Source organism: Carcharodon carcharias, chromosome 17 (assembly GCF_017639515.1).
Source record: "Carcharodon carcharias isolate sCarCar2 chromosome 17, sCarCar2.pri, whole genome shotgun sequence".
Classification (NCBI taxonomy): Eukaryota; Metazoa; Chordata; class Chondrichthyes; order Lamniformes; family Lamnidae; genus Carcharodon; species Carcharodon carcharias.
In genome coordinates, this window is record NC_054483.1 from 52,704,466 (window position 1) to 52,730,087 (window position 25,622).

Below are 25,622 nucleotides of genomic sequence, written 5' to 3' on the forward strand. Positions count from 1 at the left end.
ATCTAAATGAGATGTCAGCAGCTAGTTGACAATATGGTAGGCCATTAATTGTGGAATGGCCAACTCTTTGACAGCCTAGAGGTCTTTTATAATGGGAAAATTCCCTGTTCTGAGAGTTGCCAACTGTGAGTTGGTGGGGAGGGTGAAGGTGTGGAAACTAGTAACTGATATAATTTGACTGGCTGCCTGATTTACACCCGGCTCCATTTCCCATTCTAATGACTTGCTCACGGCAGTTTTTCACCAGACAAGTTAGGGTCTTCCGACTTACTATGCTTTTAACCAAAGGCATCCCAAGGGAGGAAGAAGGTAAACCAAATTCTGAGAAAGAGCATTTCTTAATTGACAGTGGATTCGAGGCAGCGCACCATTCAGGTAACTTTACTGACAAAATGCTCATGGGTTACAATTTCTTCGAAATCCTGTCGATGGATTCCTCGTCTTGTACCATGCCCTAAAACAAGGTTGGTGACCGTGGACTTCCATCGGATTGGTCTATGATTAGGCTTGGCAAAGTACTGCAGTGGTTTGCCGTTGCCATCTGCAGTATGGCTGACCAGGGCCCTCCTTATCGCCTGCCATCAGGCGTATTGGAAGGGTTTATAGGCTGATAATCAAAACAAAAATAGAATTACCTGGAAAATCTCAGCAGGTCTGACAGCATCTGTTTGGCCACGTTATGAATGCAAATTCCTTGGCCATCAAGTCTTGAAGTGAGACTTGAATCCGAAGCTTCTGGCCCAGAGGCAGGGACACTACCAGTGTGCCACAAGACTTCACTCATCATTGGATTACCATGTTTCAATTCATTAGCTACCATCCAGCACCCTTTTTTTATGTCGAGAGCAGTGAATGGAGAAAATAGTTGGTAGGTTTAGAAGCCTTTCCAAATTGCAGCAATGACTACTCTTCACAAGTGCTTCATTAGCTGTGAAGTGCTTTGGGATATCCCGAGGTCATGAAAGGTGCGATAAAATCCAAGTTGTCTTTTCAGTCAGATGAAGGTTATTCACAACTATCCTTTCTTCCACCCTCTTGTCTCTTAGTCATCTCCCTCCACACACAAATTACTTACTTCTCTGAACTGATTCATTTTCTTTTCTTTAAAGTAAAAACGTCTGTTTTCACATCATAGCTTGGAGGTAAATTTTCTATCCTCCTTTGATGTAAAAAAAGAAAGTGTTTTCTGGGTGGTCTTAGTCTCAACTTTGATTTGGATGCCCAGAACTGAACAGGGACTTTAGAGGATATGGAATGTGAGGATTGGCGGTTCCAGACAATAATCTCTTAAAATGACAGGCATCACAGTGGCTCCTACTTGTCAGACTGAATTACTATATCTCTGGTATATGTTGTCTGTTTTTAATTTTTTTTTAATTTACCTAATTATTTCCTTTGTTCTTCAATGAAAGAATGAGTTTTTCATTAGTATCATACTTTTCATATCCTCGGGCCAGAGTGGTAAAGACATTCACAGCACATTAATTTGTTAAGTGCTGTCAGTGTTGTTCTCCAACCTAGAATGTGTCAACTCCAGGAATGGACCTTGAACTTGCATCCTTCTGAGTAGGATGTGATGGTCCCACCTGCAGCATTCTTTTATTGTTCCCTTATTGAGCATAAGCAAAATAAATATAACATTCAGGAAGTAATTTGAAAGTAAGTCTAATAATTTCATAAGATAGGACATGAAAAGGATGTGAGGCAGTGATATTCAAGTACACAAATCCTGAGAGCCAAGTGACAGTGCCAAATGTGTGGGCCTTGTGTCATGGGAACAATAGCATAGTTGTTAAATTATTGGTCTAGTAATCCAGAGGTCTGGACTAATGATTTAAGAGACATGAGTTCAAGCCCCACCGCAGCAACTGTGAAATTTAAATTCAGCTGATTAAATAAATCTGGAGTAAAAAGCTAACATTGGTAATTGTGATCACGTAACTGCTAAATTGTCATAAAAACCCATCTGGTTCACTGATATCCTTCAAGGAAGGAAATCTGCTGTCCTTGCCTGGCTGGGCCCACATGTGACAGACCCAGAACGATATGATTGACCCTTAACCGCTGCCTGAAATAGTCTAGCAAGGTGATTAGAGACAGGCAATAAAAGCTGGCCTTGCCAATGATGCTCACATCCTGTGAATGAATAAAAAGAAAAGGGCAAAATTGCTGGTTAGGCTTCACCTGGGGTAATGTGTCCAAATCCGGGTGCTGCACTTTAGAAAGGATGCTAAGGTCTTGGCGAGGGCGTACAGGAGATTGATTGATTGTAATGGTATCGGGTTTGAGGGGCTTAAGTTATGTGGACAGTCTAGAGAAAATGGAGTTATTCTCTTCAGATAGAAAAGATTGAGATGAGATACCATGAAGGTGTCTAAAATTAGGAAGAATTTTGATAGAGTGGATGAGGAGAAATTATTTCCAGTGGTGGGTAAGTTGGTAACCAGAGCACACGTATTTAAAATAATTGGCAAAAAAAAGAGCGGGGAGGTGAGAGTTATTTTTTACACAACTTGCTGTAATCTGGAAAGCACTGCCAGCAAGCATGATGGAAGCAGATTTAGCAGTAACTTTCAAAAGGGAATTGAAAAGGAAAAACGTAAATGCAGGGCCATGAGGAAAGATCAGCAGAGTGGGTTTAATTGGATCATTCTTTCAAAGAGCCGGTATAGGTGCAATGGGTCAAGCAGCCTCCTTCTGCTCTGTATGATTCTATGATTCTAGCTAGTGCCCTTGTCTGTTATAATTCCAACAATTCTGATTATGGTCTTAATATAAGCAATTGCATTTAAACAGATGCTTTGAGCTGGAGGATAATGGAAGTTTAAAATGTGTTTGCATGCAAGTCAGACTTAAGAGATCTGAAAGCAACATACTAATCCATTCTCACTTAGAACTCGATAGCCTTGATGAACTAGAGAAGAAACGCATCTGCCGAATTGTCACCAAGGATTTTCCGCAGTATTTTGCTGTCGTCTCTCGGATCAAACAAGAAAGTAATCAGATGGGACCTGAAGGAGGAATGTTGAGCAGCACAACCATTCCACTTGTGCAAGCATCCTTCCCAGAGGGAGCCTTAACCAAGAGGATCAGAGTGGGCCTCCAGGTAATTGGGCATTTAATTTGCCAGGCTAAGTACGAGATAAAAGCTACATTACAACAATTGAATGTCGCTTCTGTTCAATTCTGTTGATAGACACTAGGGCGAGGGGGGATTTTTTCAACAGTGTGCAATTCCCAACGGTGTAACCGGGAGTGTGCACCACCCCTCTCCCTTTTTTCCATTTCCCATGTGATTACAATTAAAATTTGCCAACTGCTGGCGGTGTGCACAGGAAGCGCATGTGATCACTCAGTGGAGAAAGCTTTTCAGTGGTGAAACCCACCATCAGCTGACAAAACAGCAGGTACAGGCAGGCTATAAAACAGCCTCCTGGACAAATAAGGAGTCTCTGCCTCATGGCCACAACTTTCCTGCCGAACTCCATTGCCATTAACACAAGACTTGAGAGCACATAAGTGGCACAGGGATTTTTCAAAATTTTGCTTGTAAGTATTTCATTTTACATTGGTTTTGCTTTATTCGCAAGTGCATCATCGTTATTTGTTGAGACTAGCTTTGTCAGAAAGCTAAATGTGCTGGCATACGTCATGGTTGGCACGCATCGATGGTTACAGGGGGGGTTAGGGACATTTCTTTTATTGTGGGAGAAACAATGTTGTGTTTTTTGTTCACTCATATTAGCCTCTAGTGTTCTACTCCCCAATCTGTGGGACATGGTTAAACCTGCAGGCTCAGCTGGCCCTCCCTCCAATGCATTGTAAAGGACATTGCCTGAGAGCACTCTCAGCAGGAATAATTTAAATTTTGTAGGTGAATTCAAAGCCCTGTAAGGACTCTGCCAGCCAATACCCTGAGATGGGCACACATTTGGACAGTAATGACAATCACCCTTCAGGCCTTTAATGTTCTTAGCTCGACTGACTCTTCCCACCACATTTGGGATACCAGGCCCTTCCCAGTTCACTCCTCCCTGCCCCCGACCATATCCTCTGTTCCCCCAGCCTTTGGATACCTCTTTCATTCCTCCGTGCCCCTGACCCCACTCCATAACCCCCTCTCCACTGACTCAACCTTGCCGGCCCCGAGTCTCCATGCAAGCTGCCGTTCTCCTGCTCCCCTCCCTCATACCATGGAATTAAATAAGGAAAACCGCTGACCTTACATACAAATGCACAAAGCCGACTGGTGCGTGCCACCTTTAAACAAACATGAACAAGTGACACGAGATTCCCCTGCGTTGCTGACATTATCCTGAAGGTAGGCTCTAATTAAGAAAAGGTTTATGCTAATGAGTATACATGGCATGCAAATGTATTACAAGAACCCCCCACCACAGGCTGCTGTGAGGCTCCACAAACTGCATATACTCTGCTGACTCTGTTGCTGCATCTCAGCCTGTCATTGGGAAATGGAGATTTCACAACTGCCCTAATTAAACACACCACATTTCCTGGTCTTGTGGGCTCCATAAAATTCCCCCCTTGGATTTTCTGACAGGACAAAAACTTAAGACAGAAAGGCAACTAATTGATTGAAGTAAATGATTTACACAATGTCACTATGTTACATGCAGTGAATGTAGGTGTGACACTGATGCAAATACTTTAATAAGTCTTTAGTTATCTTGGTGCAGGAGGACATTCAACCATGGAGTACGAAAAGCTGATGTTCACCAGGATGATGCAGGGAGGGGAAACTGTGATAATGATTAGAGACTTGAGATGTAAGGACTATTTCCAGTGAAGCAGAGAAGGCAAAGGAGAGATTCTCTGGATGTTTTTAAAATAAAGAAGCTTTGTTAGGGTGGAAGGGAAAGGCTATTCCTTCGAGATTCTGAGAGTGCAGGGAAGGGTTTGGGGGAGGGGTGGGGGGGAGGAGAGGGTGGAGTGGGGGAGTGGTTTGGAGTTATCGGTAACAAGGGAGGAGTTCATCAATTTAAAGTTATCAGTATCAGTGTGAGGTGCACAGTTCTTAATGCAGAGGAATTATTGATTAATGGAATGCTTTGCCAAGCAGTGTTCAACACAAAGGGAAAATGGTGTGAATGTTTGAAGCAGTGTTAAAAAAGAGGCTTTGGTGAGATATGGGGAAGTGAGATCAATATTGGACTGCTACTCCAAACAACTGGCACGAACTTGATGAGTCAATGGCCCTCCTGTGTCATAAACCCTTATGCTTCTATACTAAATGTTAAAGTTTCTCCTCATGTATTTGTAACTATTATTCTGCACGTTGAAATATTTTCCACCAAAATATAAAAATGTAATTGTTTTAAATATTTCAGACTTGATTGCATGCAAATAGTTGTATGGCTGAAGAATTCAATATAAACACTGGGCTAATTTTGTCATCCCATTCTGCCAGTAATATAGTGTATTATAAGGGAGCTCGGGAAAAGATCAGGCTACAACATTGCAGCCCCCAATTCTTCCAACCCACGCTTCCCGTGAGTGGGACACTCTTCTGGAGCTCAGGATTCCATTTGGTAATCTCAAGTGGGTGGCTGTCTGTTGATCAGCAGATCTGTACTGGCAAAGGTACTGCATTCTCTGAACATGCTGTAGTGACTATTCAGAAAAAAATTCCCTTCCTGTGGGATACTCAATACACTCCAGCTGTGGATTTGGCCATTTTAGCCAGTTTTTGCTGAGTTCCTATTTTGAAAGCAAATAAAAAACTTAACTGGAGCAATGCTACCATGCAATCATATTTTCGTAGGAACTACACAACGCAACCTGAGTATGATCTCATGCAGTTCTATATTGACTTACTCGTTCCAACCCTGACTGCAGGGATTAGTGATGCTTTGGACGTGTCCGCCTGATCATTAAGGTGATGGTTTCTGGGTTTGGAAACTTGGGGCACCACTGCACATGCAGCGAATGTTGTGCACTATACTTACAAAGGTATGCTGGTGCTGAAAGACCAGGAGGAACTAAGGGTATTCACTTTTACTGTGGTTACACAGACTTGTGCGAAATCGTGTTGTCAGCTCAAAAACTTGACTTCACCAGCAGTAACTGAAAACTAGAACGCCGAAACGCACATGCTATAAAATGGGAGTAAATTCTGGGTTATATTGACCCCAGGTGTTGGTACACAGCAAATGTAGTTTGTGGTCATCATGTGGCCACCACCTCTGCCCAGCCCCTGCTGGCACATGACTGATCTTCACTTGATCTTACACACCACGTTTGGCATTAAGTGACTTGATTATATTGTTAATGGTCTTTCCCCTTCCTCTCCCTCCTCTCCCTTATCGCATTCCTGTTTGTGGGAGCTTGCTGGGTGCACAATGGCTGCTGTGTTTCCCACATTGCAACAATAACAACACTTCGAAAATACTTCACTGTGGTATCTCAGTGTGTAGCACCCTTGCTTCTGAATTAGAGTTTTACGGCCTTACATCCTTCTAGGGACTTGAGCCCAAAATCCAGGCTAAAACTCAAGTATGCTGTCAGAGGGGCCATTTTTCTGACATTCATTCTAGATGGCGCATTTCCCTTTTGTCCTCTCATGATTACAGTGCTATTTCTTGGAGCCGTGCTATGCTTGAATTATTTCCTACATTACGGCAGTTACTACACTTCAGAAGTACTTTATTGGTTGTAAGTTCCTTTGTGACTTCCTGAGGTTGTAAAAGTACTATATAAATCTTTCATGTGGTGCTATTTCAAGAAGCAGGTTTACCAGTAATGGAGCACCAATATCCACTCCCTCGAGTTGGGTTTCCATAGTGTTGCTGGAAGGATACCACTGGACCAGCAACAGAAATGGTTACCAATACCCCTGACAGCTTCTCAGTCACAGGCTTGGAGATGAGCTCCTTCATGGCCACAAGGCAATGGGCTAGTTACCAGAAATGGTGGTGTGCTTTGCTACTTGGAGTAAACAGTACCCATTGTCCTGGAGCGTGCCCACAATGTAGCACGGCCAGTCTGGACTTCTCAGGAACCGCTCGATGCAGAAACATGATTCTAAGAACCAAGTTTACAGAAAGGTCTTAATCTCACAAGAGGCTGCATTGATGGGGACATAACTCCACTTTGAGCTGCATAGCATTCCAGTTATTTTTCCTTTACAAGAGCCCAATTTGGTATAACCTCTGAAGTTACTTGGCAAAAATTTCCGAAGTGTTCAGATCTTACCTTCAACACTACCCTGCCCATTCAATGTAATTTGAGGAAGGTGATACAATTCACTGTTCATGCTTGCAAATCCTTTGGACCCTCTCCAATTCTGAGTTCATCATTCTGACTAATTTGGCATGCTTTTGCCCAATTCCAGATATGCACAGCTGTTACTGATGGATTTGCCAAGTTTCCTTAGGAGCAAATCTTTTGGAATGACTTGCATAGCTGAAGGCTAGCAGGCAGTAAAGAGCAAAGCCTAGCGCTTCATATTGCAATCTAAGACTTCCTCCTCTTCCACACATTAATTTATTCATCTGCTGCATACTTTACATTGCGCCTTTTCCTGACTGACTCTCTGTTTGTACCACAAATTAAATTCACGGATCCCACAGTCAGAGCGGGAATCTTCCCTTAAAGGAAACGTAGGCCGGAGAATCAGTACTAAAGTGATGTAGCCCTATTGGTGACCGGCAGCCTCTTGGACTGTGGCCCCAAATCGAAGCACAGTGAATGAATTAACCCTTACAGATTGGGTCCTCTTTTCATAACAGTGGTTATGTAGTTTCCAGTGTCAAGCACACAGTCCTGGCTCCAATCTCAAACTGGTGCCATTACATAATTAAGTCACCATGTGCAGAGGTACACAATGCTGTTGTGGACTGAGGTGTTGGCTGTACATGTATGTCAAAATAAAACACATGTCTGCTGAGCTGAGGAGTATCCTGCTTTCAAAAAGAATCTTTTGAAGATAACCTTTGGATGTGCATCTCTGCATCCAAGTGCTATTCAAATATCTTGAGGTGACATTACAATAATGAAGTCTTAATGCCAACTTCGCACTGGTGTTTTGCTCCAGTAGATTGACAAACTCTGGGCCTTTCTGTTCTTCCAGCAGGAGGATACTCTGAGTGATATGATAGATTTCTTTAAAGTTATGAAAGGTTTAGACAATTTACATCCAAATAAACTGGCAAGTACAGGGCACAAGCCCAAAGTCATGTTTACAAATTTCTACAGGTTTTTAGAAAGGAATAGACTAAGTAAAGTGAGTAGTAGCGAGTGTTGGTCCTCTAGAGAGTGAGAATGGGAGTTAATAGTAGATGATAAGGAAATGGTGGATGAAATGAACAAATATTTTGCTTCTGTCTTCACTATAGAAGATACAAAAAACATTCCAATGTTAGCTGTAAATCAGGAGGTGGAAGGGAGAAGGGAACTTGGTGAAATTGCAATTACTAGGGAAGCAGCACTGAGCAAACTGATGGAACTGTAGGCTGACAAGTCTCCGGTCCTGATGGACTTCATCCTAGGGTGTTAAAAGCAGTGGCTAATGAGGTAGTAGATATGTTGGTGTTCATTTTTGAAAATTCGCTGGATTGTGGAAAGGTTCTATCAGATTGAAAAGGTTCTATCAGATTGAAAAGGAGCAAATATAACCCCTCTATTCAAGAAGGCAGGGAGGCAGGAAATTTTAGGCCAGTTGGCTTGACGTCTTTTGTGAGGAAGGTGTTAGAATCAATTACTAAGTTGGTTATAGCTGGGCAATTGGAAAAACTCAAGGTAATAGGGAAGAGTCAATATGGTTTTGTGAAAGGGAAATCATGTTTAACCCTTTTCCTGGAGTTCTTTGAAGGAGTAACATGCGCTGTGGATAAAGGGAAGCCTGTAGACGTACTGTACTTAGATTTCCAGGAGGCATTTGATAAGGTGCCACATTAAAGGTTATTGCAGAAAATAAAAGCTCATGGTGTAGTGGGTAACATATTAGCATGGATAGAATATTGGCTGGCTGGCAGAAAATAGAGAGTATGCATAAATACATCTTTTTCTCATTGGCAGGATGTGACAAGTGGAGTCCTGCAGGGGTCTGTACTGGTGCTTCAACTTTTTACAATTTCTGTGTGCAGTTTTGGTCTCTTTATTTAAGGAAGGATATAAATGCATTGGAGGGGGTTCAGAGGAGGTTTACTAGATTGATATCTGGAATAAACAGGATTGTCTTATGAGGAAAGGTTGGACAAACTGGGTTTGTTTCCACTGGAGTTTAGAAGAGTGAGGGATGACTTGATTGAAGTAGATAAGGCCCTGAACAGTCTCGTCAAGGTGAGCGTGGAAAGGATGTTTCCTCTTGTGGGTGAGTCCAGAACTAGGGGGCACTAATTTTAAAATTAAGGGTAACCTTTTTAAGTCAGAGATGAGGAGAATTTTTTTTTCTCTGAGGGTTGTGTGACTTTGGAACTCTCTGCCTTAGAAGGGCGTTGGAAGAGGGGTTATTGAATATTTTTAAGGCGGAGATAGATTCTTGTTAGGCAAGGGAATCAACTATCGGGGTAGGTGGGAATGTGGAATTTGAAACACAAACAGATCAGGCACGATCTTATTGAATGGCGGAGCAAGCTCGAGGAGCTGAATGGCCTACATTTGCTCGTATTTTGTATGTTCGTAAATTAAGGATAACAGAAAAAAATGGGAACTGTTGGAAGAACATATTTTTAACTGGTAAGTGATAAATATGTGGAACAGATTACTGGCTGCTCGAACAAAAAGCGTCAATGGGATTCATGAAGGAAGCTAGACAGATTTGTGTCAGTAATGGGACTCACGGTTATTAGAAATGCATCTGGATAGGTAGGCCAATGGTCCCTTTACCTGCCTGATACTGTTACCGTGTAAACAGGGCGGTTTAAAAGGACATTTTGGAGGAGTCATATGTGTCCATGATTCCAATGTGTTACCACTTTAATTGTAACTTTAAGCCACTTGTCAAGTACAGAAAATTTTCTAACTTTGTTCGGGAGGTGCCTGTATGATTGACAAATGCAGGCTGTTAGTTGAAAATAACTGCGCATCACAAAGCACATAGATTTTGAACTCTGAGATCCTTCCTTTGTTTATTATCAACTGACGTGTGGTGGCAAATGTGACCCTTATTATCCAGCTTTAATGTTGGTTTGTGCTTATTCCACAGGCCCAGCCAGTCCCAGACGACCTTGTCAAAAAGATCCTTGGGAACCGAGCCACGTTTAGCCCTATTGTAACTGTGGAACCCAGGAGGAGGAAATTCCACAAACCTATTACTATGATGATTCCAGTGCCACCTGCATCAGGAGGAGATGTTTCAAATGGATATAGGGGGGATACGCCAAGCCTCAGGCTGTTGTGTAGTATAACAGGTTGGTTTGCCCTAACCCTATTCTGCACATAACCATTTGAAGTGCCAATATTTTTTAAGCATGAAATAGTTTGTCGATCATTTTTATTGTGCAGTGCAAGTCAAATATGTAATTTTCCTATTCATCCTCAGAATGTGACATTGCTGGCTAGGCCAGCATTTATTACCCATCCCTAATTGCCCTTAAGAAGGTAGAGGTGAGCTGCCCTCTTGAATCGCAGTAGTCTATGTGGTGTAGGTACACCCACAGTGCTGCTAGGGAGGGAGTTCAGGATTTTTACCCAGCGACAGTGAAGAAATGGCGATACATTTCCAAGTCAGGATGGTGAGTGGCTTGGAGGGGAACTTCTAGGTGGTGGTGTTTCCATGCAGCTGCTGCCCTTGTCCTTTTAGGTGATAGAGGTCGCATGTTTAGAAGGTGCTGTTGAAGAAGCCCTGGGGAGTTGCTGCAGTGGATCTTGTAGATGGCCCACAGTACATCTTAAGTTGGAGAGAGTGGATGTTTAAGGTGGTGGATGGGTGTCAGTCAAGTCCTGGTCCTGGACCTGGATGCTATTGAGCCTCTTGAGTGTTGTTGCAGCTTCAGCTATCCAGGCAAGTGGAGAGTATTCCATCACACTGCTGACTTAATTAAACACTAATGTTTTTACAATCCAGCCTGGGGTGCTAAGCCTTTACAATGTTGTACCAGTATTCCTTGAACTTTTTTCTGGACAGGTAGTTGTGATAAATGTGGCAATAAACAAGCTAGATTTTCTATAGGTTCCGTATTTGGACCTGTAGGTTTAATCCACAGGTGTTTAATATTCCAGGTGTAATATTCATTAGTCTGTTGGAGAATATTATCATCGATTTACCATGTTGTGACCAGAAGCCCTCATTGGCCCTGACGGCTTGTTCTGACGTTTTCTCTCTTTAATTGATAGGAGGCACATCACCTGCTCAGTGGGAAGAGATAACAGGGACAACACCATTAACCTTTGTGAATGAAGCAGTTTCTTTCACGACAAATGTTTCAGCCAGGTACAGTTTTCCAAAGAATTTCATGGCACCCACTCCCTTACAAAGCATCCCAACCTTGTTAGCAGTAGGGCATAATGGATGTGCCTTCAAGTTAAAAATACTACCCACCCAATTTGCCTAATCTAACTGTCTGGGTAATAAGCAATGAAAATGGCCGAACTACTTCTTCAAGCCAGTTAGCAAAGCAGAGATGTATAAGAAAATAATTTTACTATTGTAAAAAGGGGACAGTTGGTCAGGAACCCCTGTTTGTATTCTTACTGTTATCGTATACATGCAAGCATACGTTCTGCCTGAATGGTGTTTTAATATTTCAGTTTTTGAAATTAACGGCCATCATGGTTCATTCTGTAAGTGGTCTGTCATTTCAGAATTGTCATGATGTTATTTAGATTCTGATTCTAATACTCACTGTTTAAAGTTAAATTTAATTTAACTCGGAGTTCAATTTCTTTTGAACACTGAATTCCCACTTTGCTATTTTGTTAATGTTGTTTAGTTTCAATCATTGAATAATTCTTAGTGTCTGAGTTATCAGGATTGGACTGCATCCCTCCAGGTTGCTGAGATTTTTAAGAGCCTGTAAACTTGTGTTTCCTGTTACGTGAGTGAAATAAGTAGCCAGGAATGCCATGAAGCCATTTCTATAGTACTGAGGTGAGGGAAACTCCGACCTGATAAGACAGTTAGCTTCTTCCTCACCCCTTACATTCAGAGTTCAGGATTGAAGTGGCAATTTGACATCATTTGTTTGGATGAGGAAGGGAAGGAGATCACTTTGGGATACTGGCCCTTTAAGAATGCCCCCACCCCCAGCAGAGTTATTTTGAACTGCCTCTGAACCATCAGATACAGACCTAGTGCTGAGCCCTCTCTTCTCATTTTTCCTCTTCTTTAAAACTACCGGAACACCTTTTCAACCTCTCCACTTGTATTGTCACAGTTTGTAATTATTGCCATTTGCCTAAGTTCCATAAAGATTAAACAAAGTTCCTTTGTTTTTTTGAAGTCGGGATTTAGAAGGTCCCGTTTTTTTTTTTGACACCAAATAGCTTGGGCCCCACTTTGCCTCTGCTTGATTTCCAGATTTGTGTCCTTTCAATATGCCCAATGCTCACATTATTTACTGATAATATATGATTTTCAGAACAGCAAAACCTGCACCAAATTCAACCATAATGTCTCCTTGTGACCATTGTATTCACTGGAAAGCAGCCATGGGCACAACCAAACAAGAAGGACTCATCCGTTTCTACTACACCTCTAGATTCCAGGGTTGCCAACTCTGATCAGACGTATTCCTGGAGGTTTCATCACATGACCACCTGTCTCCAACAACCAACCTGGCCAGACAGCCTTTTATTCCCCCCATCACCTCCAATATTATTGTAACTAAAATAAATGAAAGTGTCCAAAGAAAAATGGGGTGAAGAAACACAATTTTGATTTAATTTAATGTTCCACTTTCTTCTGAGTGTTGCTTGGCAGTGACCTGGAGATTAATGTTTAATTCCTGGAGACTGCTGGAGGATTGCTAACCCTGCTACATTTGTGTATCTGCATTTTTTTTGATATAAGAATGAGCACCATGGAGCAGATAGTTTCAAGTGACAGTTTTCATACATGAATAGAATTGAAAATTCCTGCAGTATTGAGGAAAAAACAAACCCTGGGAATACGGGATACTCCCAAACTGCGGCTTTCCCAGAAGACTGTTTCTTTCATTCCATACAGATAATTATCAACCTCCACACTGGAAAGAAATGAGACGAGTAACGAAGCCTGATAAAATATTCACGTGACCTAGTTTCAAAAGTAATTTGCGGCCTCCCATTTTGAATGATCTCGTGTGTTGAATGCGTGCCAAACTCTAAAGGTCTCAATGAACTTCATGTTTATGTAATTTCATGCACAGATTTTGGCTTGTCGACTGCCATCAGGTGCCAGAAACTGTTAGTTTAGCCACACAGCTCTACAGGGAATTAATCTGTGTCCCGTACATGGCCAAATTTGTTGTATTTGCCAAGATGCATGACCCTGTGGAAGCCCGCCTGCGTTGCTTCTGCATGACTGACGATAAAGTTGACAAGACATTGGAGCAGCAGGAAAACTTCACTGAAGTGGCCCGAAGCAAGGACATCGAGGTACAGTCTCACTTTCCCCTCCGCCTTTCTTTTTGTCCCATGTGAAGCAGCAGTCTGCCATCTCTTAGCGTTGCTGCAGATCGGCCTGCGCTACTTTGCACACGGGCGCGTGACCAACTTCTGGATCTCTGCTTTAAATTTGGACTTTTTTTTTTGTTTTGTCTGCTTTCTGTTGTGATGCTACACAGTTAAAACAACTGTTTCACCTGATCGGGTCACTGTTTAAAAATAAGGGATCACTCATTTAAGACAATGTTGAGGAGAATTTTTTTTCTGAGGGTGGTGAGTCCTTCGAACTCTCTTCCTCAGAAGGCAGTGGAAGCAGAGCCTCTGAATATTTTTAAGGCAGAGCTAGATAGAGTCTTGATTCACAAAGGGCTGAAAGGTTTTCGGGGGTAGGTAGGAATGTGAGGTTGAGGTTGCCATCCGATTAGCCATGATCTTACTGAATGACGGAGCAGGCTCGAAGGGCCAAGTGACCTACTCCTGCTTCTAATTTGTATGTTCATATGTAATCAAGAATGTGGGGATGATCTTAAAATTAGAGCCGGGTCATTGAGGAAGAAAAATGGGGAATAAAACACAGAAAGGGCGGCAAAAATCTGGAACTCTTCTTCTCTCAAAAGGCTGCTGTGGGTAATTGGAGCTGTCAAGACTGAGACTGATAGATTTTTGTTTGGTAAGGGTTTTGAGGGTTATGGAGCTAAGGTAGGTAAATGGAGTTGAGTACAGATGATTGTGGTCTAATATTAGAACCGCCTCATGCACCTGAATGGCCTACATCTGTTGCTCATGTTTTAAATAAAATACTTGATTTCAATTCTCCCCTTCCCATTTATAGCTTTGGAGGGTTTGGGCTTTAGTTGAGTGGACAGGCTGTCACCAGCTAGTGGCATCGGGGCATGTTTGCCTTGAGAAGGAACCCTTATTCTTTCTCGTTAACTTCCCGTTCTATGACTCAGTTACAGTCCTCCTCCATTGGCTCAGCTGTAATTTTAAGATCATGCACACATTCTTGATACCCTGATCAGAGGAAACATTTTATCCCAATCGAATCTAGTTCTGCACCTGGTACCTGGGCCATGATTGTTTGTTTACAATCGACACAAACACTAGGGTTAATATTGGTGGATTCTCTAGGTCATGTTCCACTGTATGAATAGGCATCTCATTAAGTTATTTCAAGTCAGTTTTGAGAAATATGGTAGAGGTTTTGCCTTTTTTTTGTCTGGGGCAGAGGCTTAATGGGATTTCAAACAGTTTAATTTTTAAAGATCACTTTCATTTCATAAATTTCTGAAAATGGATTTGTCAAAATGACTGACACATTTCTTCAGTCACAGTTTGCGCTTATTTGTAATCTTGCCAACAGGTGCTTGAAGGTAAACCCATCTTTGTGGATTGCTATGGAAACCTAGCTCCTCTAGCCAAAGCAGGCCAGCAGCTGGTGTTCAACTTTTATGCTTTCAAAGAAAATAGATTGCCATTCGGTGTGAAGGTGAGAAAGCAACAACAACTTATTTTTTATTAACATGGCATCTTTAATGTGAGATTGACATCCCACGCACTTCACAGGACTATAACCAGACAAAACATGATACTGAGCCACAGGAGGACATTTTGGGATAGGTGGCAAAAATCTTGTTTTTTTTTTAAATTTGTTCGTGGGATGTGGGCATCACTGGCTAGGCCATCCCTAATTGCCCTTACTTGGAGGGCATTTTTAAGAGTCAATCACATTGCTGTCACATGTAGGCCAGACCAGGTGAGGACAGCAGATTTCCTTCCATAAAGGACATTAATGAATCGGATGGATTTTTACGACAATCGACAATGGTTTCATGGTCATCATTAGACTTTTAATTCCAAATATTTATTGAATTCAAATTCAAACCCACATCTCCAGAGCATTACCCTGGGTCTCTGGATTGCCAGTCCAGTGACAACACCACTACACCACCGCCTCCCCACTTAAGGATAGTTTGGCTCAGTTGGTTGTTAATAGGATCCGAGCTGGTTGGTGAAGTCGAAACCAAGACATAGAGCTTTCCTTTATCAAGAGAATTTATTGCCTTCTTTAGTGTCTCATCTGTACATTCCTACCTAGAGTTCCAGCTATACCCTATTTATATACTTTTAAGCCCAAAATAAAATAATTAACAAATTGATAGCCCCTAGAAGGGGCACCCTCTAATTATACGTGCTCAAAACACTTAATTAAACAATGCCCTTCACCAGTGTATCTTAACATAATTGATAGACCATTATTAACATTGATAGCACACTTATTTGTGAGCCAATTGTCATAGATTCAAGCATCGCCACAGAATTCAGCATGTGATTTAGGCTGACACCAAGATGCATTGTCAGAGGGGCCATATTTTGGATGTAATTTTGAACCAAAATTTAATTTGTCAGTTTAGGTGGATGTAAAAGATCCAGTGCTACTATTCAAAGAAAAGCAGATAGTTTTTCTAGCAATCTGGCCAACATTCATCCCTCAGCTAACACCATCAAAGACAGATCAACTGTTCATAAAGAGGTATTAGGACAGATGACCGAGAATTTGGTCAAAAGACATAAGTTTTAAGGAGTGTCTTAAAAGGAGGGAAGTGAGGCAGAGATGTTTAGGGGGATAAATCTAGAGTTTAAGACTCAGACAGATGGAGACATGGCTGTCAGTAGTGGGGTGAATGGAGTGGGGGTTGCACAAGAGAGACAGCAGCAACAATCACCACTTTGTTAGGCTAATGTGTTCAGCAGAGTTTTATTTTGTTCATGAATGCTTCAATGCCAAACACTTCTCTCGTGACCCCTGCCCCAAGCAAAGCATAATAGAGACTTTGTATAAACGAGCTGAGGGAAAAGCACGTGGGCCTTTGTCTGAAGCTATGTATCTATTTCCCAAATTGAAACTCCTTCTAAATGTGCGTTCGCTAACATGCTGTGAAAAATGCAATCTGTGTGCTATTTTTAAATGATAACTTAATGGCCTTTCATTTAAACTCCATTTGATGATGAAGGATGTAGTGACCAGTCTAATGCACTTCTAGTTTGAAACTTGTTGACATTAAAATATCAATTTATTTTTATAGCTGTTTGAAAGCAAGATGCGAATGCTGCCATACAAAAAAAACTTAACTGAGTAAAGAGCTCTTTTATCAAGGTGCCAGTGATTTGCGTTTATATTGCTCGTTTGATGTCCTTAGAGCTTCCCAAGGTGCTTTACAGCCAATGAAGTACTTTTAAACTGTAGTCATTGTTTTATTGTGGGGAAGGACAACAGCCAATTGTGCACAGCAAGATTGCACAAACAGCAATGTGGTGATGAGCAGATAATTGGCTTTAGTGCTGTTGGTTTAGGGATAAATGTTGGCCAGGCCACAGAGGAGATCTCCCCTGCTCTTGTTTCAAGGAGCGCCAAGAGAACTTTTAAGTCCACCTAAAAGGGCAAATTGTTCTCCTGCCTAATATCTCACCAGAAAGACGTGACACCCAGTGGCATCGATCTCCCTCATCTCTGTGTTGGAGTGTCAGCTCAGTGCTGAAGTCTCTGGAGTGGGACTTAATGATGGATGTTGGTGCAGAGCAATGCAACTTCGTCGGTTTCAGGAGCCCAGTGTCAACATCAAACGTTACTGGGTCAAGTCGCCCTTTGCTGTCCCAATAGTGCACTTCAGTCCCAGCCTTGGAAGAGCTTCCCCTAATGTCGTTTTTTCCTCACTTCCCAAGTCAACCATGCTTTGGTCCTGTCTTGAGTGAGGCCATCAGTTGTGTTATAGGCCAATGCCCACAGAGAATAGAACTGAGACTGACAAACTCTTTTCACATGCAATTCACACAGCCAACTATGTTGGGTTTGATTGGATGACAGGCCAAGACTAACCCACAATCTCCCTTGCAACAAAATGAGCATTTGGGCCATTTTACAATGTGTCTATGCAAATATTTTTAAACAACCTGAAGATGGTACTGATTTATAAGTTCTACAGTAAAATTTTCTGTGCAGCTGATGCCCTGCAGGCCAACACACTGCATGGCAAGATCCCGCAGGCAGCAAATGAGATAGGTTATTGGTTAGATGGCTTACAGTGATGTTGGTTTAAATGTCATTGTCCAGGCTGGAGAGCTCAACAGTATCACCTATTGTGTTAAACAAAATGGTTCTTATTTCTAGGTCAGAGACAACAGCCAGGAGCCCTGCGGTCGTCTGTCTTTCCTCAAGGAACCGAAAACTTCTAAAGGATTACCACTGGCAGCAATCTGTAATCTGAACATTACCCTGCCGGCTCACAAAAAAGTATGTGGAAAGGCTTTAATAACCAGGTCTTCTTTTGAAGGGAGATAAATGCATTAAATTTGCTGAGCACCTGCCTGCTTTAGAAGTTAGAAACACTGTTCTATTGTAAGACATACTGCATTCTTTTACAATTTTATTCATCTCTAAAGCTTGTTTTCTAGATAATAGTGTGGTTTATGAAGCCCTTGCACTGGCTGATAATTTAGAGTCCTATACTGTAGCATTTTCCATCATTTGTTGTTGGATTTGTGTTTCTTTTTTTGTAAATTAAATCATTTAATTCTTTGGGGTTTTTTTTGGCTTTGGGCTTGTTTTGATCTTGTGCTTGCCTTTTGTACCCCCAACTGGGTCCTTTTCATATCCTGATGTTTCTTTTCCCTGCTGTCCATTATAATGCTCCTTGTCTCTGCAATGCTTCTTGGGACCATAAGGAAACCGAATCAGATCCAGATGAAGAGGTAAAGGAAAAAAAATCTGATAATCTGTCTAAACTTGGTGATGACTATTAAGTTATTGCAGGGGGGCAGTTTGCAACTGGGCTCAGTCAGTCATGACAGTAGTCACATGACATTCCTCAGATAGGGCCTATTGACCTCACCAGCCATTTAAAACCGAATCTTATTGGATTGGGGAAGTTTCTTAATTTTTTGCAAATCTGGAATCAGTTAGAAAATTATAATCTTGTAACTTTCTTTCGTGATCCTATTTAATTTTCCCAAATGGTTAAAACATTCGGATAATTGTTAGGATAGCTGAAATTGTACGATGGGGCCGATGTACCCATCTCTGTGCTCTGGAGTGTTTGATCTAGCAAATTATTGTATTGTTGAGTTTTTATTGGAGAGCGAAAAGATCAATTCATGTTGCGAGGACTGGGTCAACTGCCATGGCTCAATAGTTATATCACAATGTGCCTGCTTGTGGTCACAATGAATATTCCTGTGTATCTTAAGCTGGAACAGTGTCCAGTCCCAATTGAATTAGTCAACAGCCCCATGAGATTTAATTAGCTTCACACCTCCTATGCCAGCATTAAACACCAGAATATTTGTTGTAACTGTATAATAAAATCATTTCTCAAGCCACTTGCAAGAAGATACTACACATTCAAAATTATAACATGCATTTGCACTAAAACAAATTGGTTAACCGCTTACACGCACTTGTAGTCCTGTGTTTCACTGTAATAACAAGATTGCCAATTGTAATAGTGAGCCTAGTATAATGTCTGTGTCAAGGACATTGAGTGAACTCATTTGTCTGTGTGTTGTGTGCTTGTGTTTTGCAATTCCATTCATCCTGTCCATGACATGTCCGCACTGACCATTAGTGGTCAACAGCCCTGAGAACCTTGGAGTGATGCAGTAATGAGCGCTCGTCAAAAGAAGCATGTCCTAGTGCTTAACTAGCATTTCAACTTGATTACCTTCATTCACTGGAAGGTTAGCTGTTGCTTTGCTTTCCTGGAAGCAGGACTAGCACTTCCCTGCAGAAGTGCACCTCCACTTGGCCAAATTTGGCATTGCGTTGATGGTGACAACCAGCAAATCCATGCACTGTGCCATCCTGTCCTTTGAGAAGAGGGCAGCAACAACACAACACCTTAAAGAGGAATTAGTGGAGATGTTGTGAAGCAGAAAACAATTACTGGGAAAATATATAACTTCATTTCTAAGAACATCCTAGAGGTATATTGTGCAGACTGAAAAGCGGGGGATGAATTGACTGCTCAATCAGGATGTCAAGCAGCAACATATTGCTTCAATTGGCATTTAATGTCACAAAATTCTGTGTAGAGAAGAGGCATAGTTGTAGAGTCTCAACTGTGAAATGGAATGAAGATACTTCAATTTGGAATCAAAATGGCTCCACATCTTCTTTCTTCCAGATCGAGAGAGCTTCAGACCGTCGTCAATCTTTTGCATCCATGGCATTACGTAAGCGCTACAGCTATCTTGCTGAACCTGGAATGAGTGAGTCTATTTTCCTTTAAGCTCCATCAATAATGTTTGTATTTTTTGACATTTGTTTATGACCTCTTAATTTTGAAATAAAGCACATGAATAACTAAATTTGTTCTATATTTTACCATTGTTGCCTGTCCAAATGTATATCTGGAAAGCAAGATCCAACTTTGATTTGCAAACTTCCACCCAAATTACTTTTCCCATCTCATTTCATTTTTTTAATATATATATATATTTATTATATATATAATTTGCTGCTTGAATTAAAGTTGATTCCATGCTGATTGCGATGCACGCTTATATATTATATGTCTGAAGTTTAGTTTCTTGAGCAGTAACCCCAAAAAAGTGAAAGACCGTGCTTGCCCAGGGCGGGTTGCTGTTTAATACAGAAACACTAAAGACACCACATCTCCAGACACCCATCACAAATTTCAAGGAACTGTTGATTATAGGATGTTGCCTGAAGCGCAAACTATTTTTAGCAAGCATGTTAGAGGTATTGAAAGAAAGAAGACTTGCATTTATATAGCACCTTTCACAACCTCAGGATGTCCCAAAGTGTATTATAACCAATGAAGTACTTTTGAAGTGTAGTTAATATTGCTATGTAGGAAATGCAGCAGCCGACTTGAATACAGCAATATTGTGCAAACGGCAATGAGAGAAAGACCTGATAATCTGTTTTTAGTGATGTTGATTGAGGGATAACTACTGGCCAGGACTCATTCCATTTCTTCTTTGAAATGATGCCATGGGATCTTTTACACCCACTTGAGAGGGCAGACACCACCTCAGTTTAATGTCGTGTCCAACTGTGCAGCATCCCACAGTACTGCATTGGAGTGTCCACCTCAATTTTGTTCTCAAGCTTCTGGGGTGAGACTGGAACTCTACCAGTGACGAGTGCACTCACACACAAGACAGGCTGACACTGTGAATTGGTAGTGAAACATTTCATCATTTTCAAACTGTTAGTTTGAAATACAGAGTACAATTTAAATTGTACTTGTGTAGAAGGAGGTCTCGATGCCACTGTCTGATAGATTGACACTGTGCCAGCTTGACCCACGTTAGATAAAGGTGTTGGCAGCGTTAACTGTTGCTCCACTGTTACTACTGAGAACATAAGACTAATTGGTCTTAACTTATTTTTCTTCGGACATTAATTTGCCTAATAAGGAAAAGGGGTTTCTTTATTGATGTTAATGGAACAAAATAATTCAATGTTCCAAATTCTAACGCTAGTGGATATAGATTGACAGCACGATTTAGCTAACGAAAGGAAGTGAATAGGGGTGCAATGCTAGTGTAGCTTTAAATCTCCTTTTGTAATTCTCATCATTTGTTTCACGTTTGTGTTTTATTTGTCTTTTCATCCCTAATTCTCGACCCTATTTTTGTCTTTTCACGTTGTTTTTGCATTGTTTTTCTTTGCTGCTTAGTTTGGTTTCTGGCCTGATAACTTTTGTGCCAATTAAAAAGAAACAAATGCGAACATTCTTTCTGGATCAAATTGTTCAATCAATTTTCTCACTGAATTTATCACTGTATTTTTTAAACATTTTGTACTTTTTCTTCTAACTGTTTAACCTATTCACTGACCAAATTTTTTTTCTCTGGTCTCTCCGTTTCTTTAATTTTTCTCGTTGATTTTCTTTTATTTTTTTATTATTTATTTGGATTTTGTTTCTGAAACGTTTAAGAAATCATTGAACGAAGTACAGGAACCACCAGGTCTCTCCCCGCACCGTACTCATACAAGCCGGTCTTTTCCACAAGGCCCTTTCAGTCCTGGGCCGCTGCCCCCATTTCAGTAGCTGGACAAGCGAAATCTGGAATTACGTCTCTGTCGAGTTCAACATCCAACACTCCTACAGCCTCCCCATTAAAGTCAGTTTGGTCTGTCTCTTCTTCTTCACCTATCAAATCAACCTTAGGAGCTTCCACAACCTCCTCAGTAAGATCCATGAGCGATTTAGCGTCTCCAATTAGATCATTTAAGCCCTCACCGTCACCTATAAAAACTGTAGTGACACAGACTCAATATTCTGTTAAACCCTCCTCTGCTTTGAATTCTTCACCAGTGAAAGCATCAGTCATGCCTGAATCGTCCTCTGTAAAGGGACTAACATCTTCATTGTTTTCCTCACGGCTGCCCCCTGCAACAATGGCAGGATTGCTTTTGGAGAGATCCTCTATAACCATGACCCCACCAGCTTCCCCTAAAGCTACAGTTAACATGTACTCATCCACTTTGCCATTCAAGTCCATAATTACAACCGCGCCCACTGTGCTGTCCTCTTCCTTGAAATCAATGTCGTCCTCCGGATCCTCTCCTGTGAAGTCTATCGTTGATGCAGCCCAAGGCCTGTCACCTGCATCGTTTTCACCTTATAAATCAGCCGTGTTGTCGAATGGTCAGACAGCTGCTAATGGAACGATATCACCAATCAAGTATCCCTCGGCAGCGGCTTTTTTCTGCAGCCAAACAACTGGATCCTCACCCGAGAAAGCGTCAGCCGCTCTGCTGGCCGCCAAATCCATCACAGCTGTGCACGACGTAGCGGAGAAAGCCCACACCGCCACCAGTACTGTCACGTTTACCCCTCTTAAATCCTTAGCGCCTACAACTGCTCCTGCTTTTCAAACAATCAGATTGCCCCCTGCAGGCTCCTTGTATTCCTCACTGAGGTCTTCATCTGTGACAACCACCTCTGTGACGTCTTCGACTATAACTGTACCAGTGTATTCTGTTGTAAATGTGTTATCAGAACCACAACTGAAAAGACTCCCAGAGACTGTGCCATTAACCAAGTCAGCTGCTGCGTTGTTATCACCAATAAAATCCTTGACTATGGAATCACGCACGCAATCTCAGTCTCAATTTACCCGAACACTATCTCCGCTGAAATCATCCTTGTTTCTTGCTCCTTCGGCACTGAAACTATCTTCCACCTCCTCTCTGTCCTCAAGTCAGGAAATTTTGAAAGATGTTGCTGAGATGAAGGAAGACTTGATGAAGATGACAGCCATCCTGCAAACAGACTCTGCGAGCGATAAAGCATTCCCCTCGGAAGTGTCTGCAAAAGGAGGGAAAAGCGAAGATGAAAGTGAAGAACCTTTTAAGCTTGTGGAAAAGGTTAAAGAAGACTTAGTAAAAGTCAGTGAGATCCTGCAGAAGGATGGGTTGACAGAGAATAAACATGGTGTCAAAGGAGCTCAGACAAACGGGGATCTTTCGAGTGAAGGCGAATGGGTTACATTTGATTATGATGATATTGAAGAAGCGAAGCAAAGGGCCAGTGAGGAATTTGGCACTTATGTACACATGAAAGCCAATAATGGAGGTGAAAAGGACTTCAGTTTGGCAAGAGTTGTTGACTATTTGACAAATGATCTCGGAATTGATTCTTTGGGAAAGATGGGTGACAATAAATACCGCCAAACTGATGCTAAAAAGGAAGGCGAAGAGAAAATGTTCTCCAAAAGACCTCATAAGCCAGCAATGCCTTTGCCAGAACATAAACTTAAGATGCCTCCCCCACCAATGCGCCCTTCTGCTTCAGAAAAGGAGTTGAGCAAACTTGCAGATGCAATGATGGCGACGGAAGCCATCTTGGAGTCACCCGATGACTTTTCCCAGCATGATCCAGATAAGAGTCCTCTGTCAGATAGTGGGTTTGAGACCAGGAGTGAAAAGACCCCTTCAGCTCCTCAGAGTGCAGAGAGCACTGGGCCTAAACCTCTGTTCCACGATGTTCCTATACCTCCAGTTATTACAGAAACACGGACTGAAGTGGTTCGTGTCATTAGAAGCTACGAGCCTTCACCGGATGAAACACAGGAGTCCAAAACTGACGGATCGCCCCCATCGCCAAGTCCAGAGATGTTTCCAAAAGCAGAAGAAAAACCAATTGGGTCAATCAAGGACAAGATGAAAGCTTTCCAAATTAAAATGCAGTCGGACGACGAAGACAGTAAATGCTTGAAGGCCAAAGAAGTGCATGTGAAAGAAGAAACACACATTACAACCACCACGAGAATGGTTTATCACTCACCTCCCAGCACTGAAGGCAATGCGAATGAAAGAATAGAAGAAACTATGTCTGTCCGTGATATAATGAAGGCTTTTCAGTCAGGTCGTGACCCTTCCAAAGAATTGGTTGGTCTTTTTGAGCACAAGTCCACAGTTTCTTCAGAAAGCAGCAAGACTGGGGAGGCGCCATTAATGTTTCTCGATAAAGACTCCAACTTGAAGCCAAAGGTGGAAAGAATTATTGAGTTTCACATTGAAAAAGGAAATAAAACGGAACCAACAGAAGTCATCGTAAGAGAGACAAAAAAACACCCTGAGAAAGAGCTGTTTGTTTATCAGAAGGATTTTTTGGGAGATGGTGAAGTAAGAGAAACCAAAGCTTCCCCAGAGAAGTTTGATGTCTGTCAGGATGAGCAGGCACAACAAGAGGAAGAGGAGCTCACGGCTGAAGACTCCCTTCCCTCCTACATGGAATCATCGAGGGTGAACACTCCCGTCTCCCAGGACGATGACAGCCGGCCCAGCTCTGCACAGCTCATCTCCGATGACTCATACAAAACATTGAAGCTTCTCACACAGCACTCTGTCGAGTATCATGATGATGAATACTCGGAGCTGAGAGGAGAGTCGTACAGGTTTGCCGAGAAAATGCTTCTTTCTGAAAAGATGGACATTTCCCATTCAGACACTGAGGAATCAGTCACTGAGCAGCCTCAGGTCTTCTGTGCAGACTCGCAGGCGATTAGCCATTACAAACGAAAGAATGATTCGGCGCAGGAGAAAGAGCTCGCTAAGTTGCACAAAATTGTGCCTGAAAACATGGGTAAGTCCACAGGCCAGGATGATCCTTACGAAAAGGTTGCAGTACTGCACTATCCACCAGAGTCTGGCAGTCCAAAGCATGCTCTGTGGATGCGTTTCAGTGAGGACAGGTTCGAAGGTGGAAGGGAAAAGCTTATGTATGAAGACAGAGTGGACAGGACGGTGAAAGAAGCGGAAGAGAAGCTGACCGAAGTGTCTCGGTTTTTCCGAGATAAAACGGAAAAATTAAACGACGAGCTGCAGTCACCAGAGAAGAAGCCGCACAGAAGGGAAGGAATGCAAACACATTCGGGGTTGAGTTCCCCCAGCAGCAGTCCCGAGAAGCTGCGACTCACTGAGATAATGCCGAGTGACGATTGGAGCCAGGAGAAGCAGAGTGACCCATGCTTCCGCAAGTATTCTGTACGAGCCGAAGAGAAAAGGGCAGCCGACTCGCGACCGAGCTCTGCGCGAAGGACATACTCAAGTTTTTCAGATGACATGAAAGATAAAATAAAACAAAGCGAAGATCTGTCCCAACCAGCATTCCATTGCTGCAAACAAATGAGAAGCAGTTCCCCACATTCGAAACCTGAGCCAGTTGGAACACAGAAGAGTAATGAATCCTCACAATACATCCACCCACATGACCGAGGTGTACAAGACGATCACGTTGACGGCAAGTTCAGGAAGTGCGTTGACCCTTACTCTTGTGGCCAAGTTGACGACGAAGCAAGAATGTGCTTTTTGGAAAAGAACCTGCAAGAAGGGCAGCACAACCTCTCTCTTACAAGAGTGCATGAAAGCAAGCTGCCGGTCTACCAGTTCTCTCTGAAAGAAATCAATCAGAAGAAGCTGGAGCACGCTGCGGAAGGGGCTATCTCAGCGATAAAGGAAGTGCACACCAGTAAGTTGAAAGACTTAAGTGGGCTTGGAGGTTTGAATGTCGGCACAGAGCCGGTGGCGTCAGCGCTTCAGA

At 42.2% G+C, this 25,622-nt stretch overlaps 1 protein-coding gene across 1 annotated transcript in view; it reads left to right on the forward strand.

Annotated features, from left to right (window-relative positions):
- Positions 1-25,622, forward strand: part of ank3b (ankyrin 3b) — a 754,597-nt gene that overhangs the window by 680,970 nt on the left and 48,005 nt on the right. The window contains exons 29-35 of the mRNA XM_041209573.1: positions 2,895-3,106; positions 10,166-10,370; positions 11,296-11,392; positions 13,308-13,536; positions 14,909-15,034; positions 17,714-17,836; positions 19,725-19,809. Coding sequence (XP_041065507.1) covers positions 2,895-3,106; positions 10,166-10,370; positions 11,296-11,392; positions 13,308-13,536; positions 14,909-15,034; positions 17,714-17,836; positions 19,725-19,809 — 1,077 coding nt within the window. The remainder of the gene's footprint in view (positions 1-2,894; positions 3,107-10,165; positions 10,371-11,295; positions 11,393-13,307; positions 13,537-14,908; positions 15,035-17,713; positions 17,837-19,724; positions 19,810-25,622) is intronic.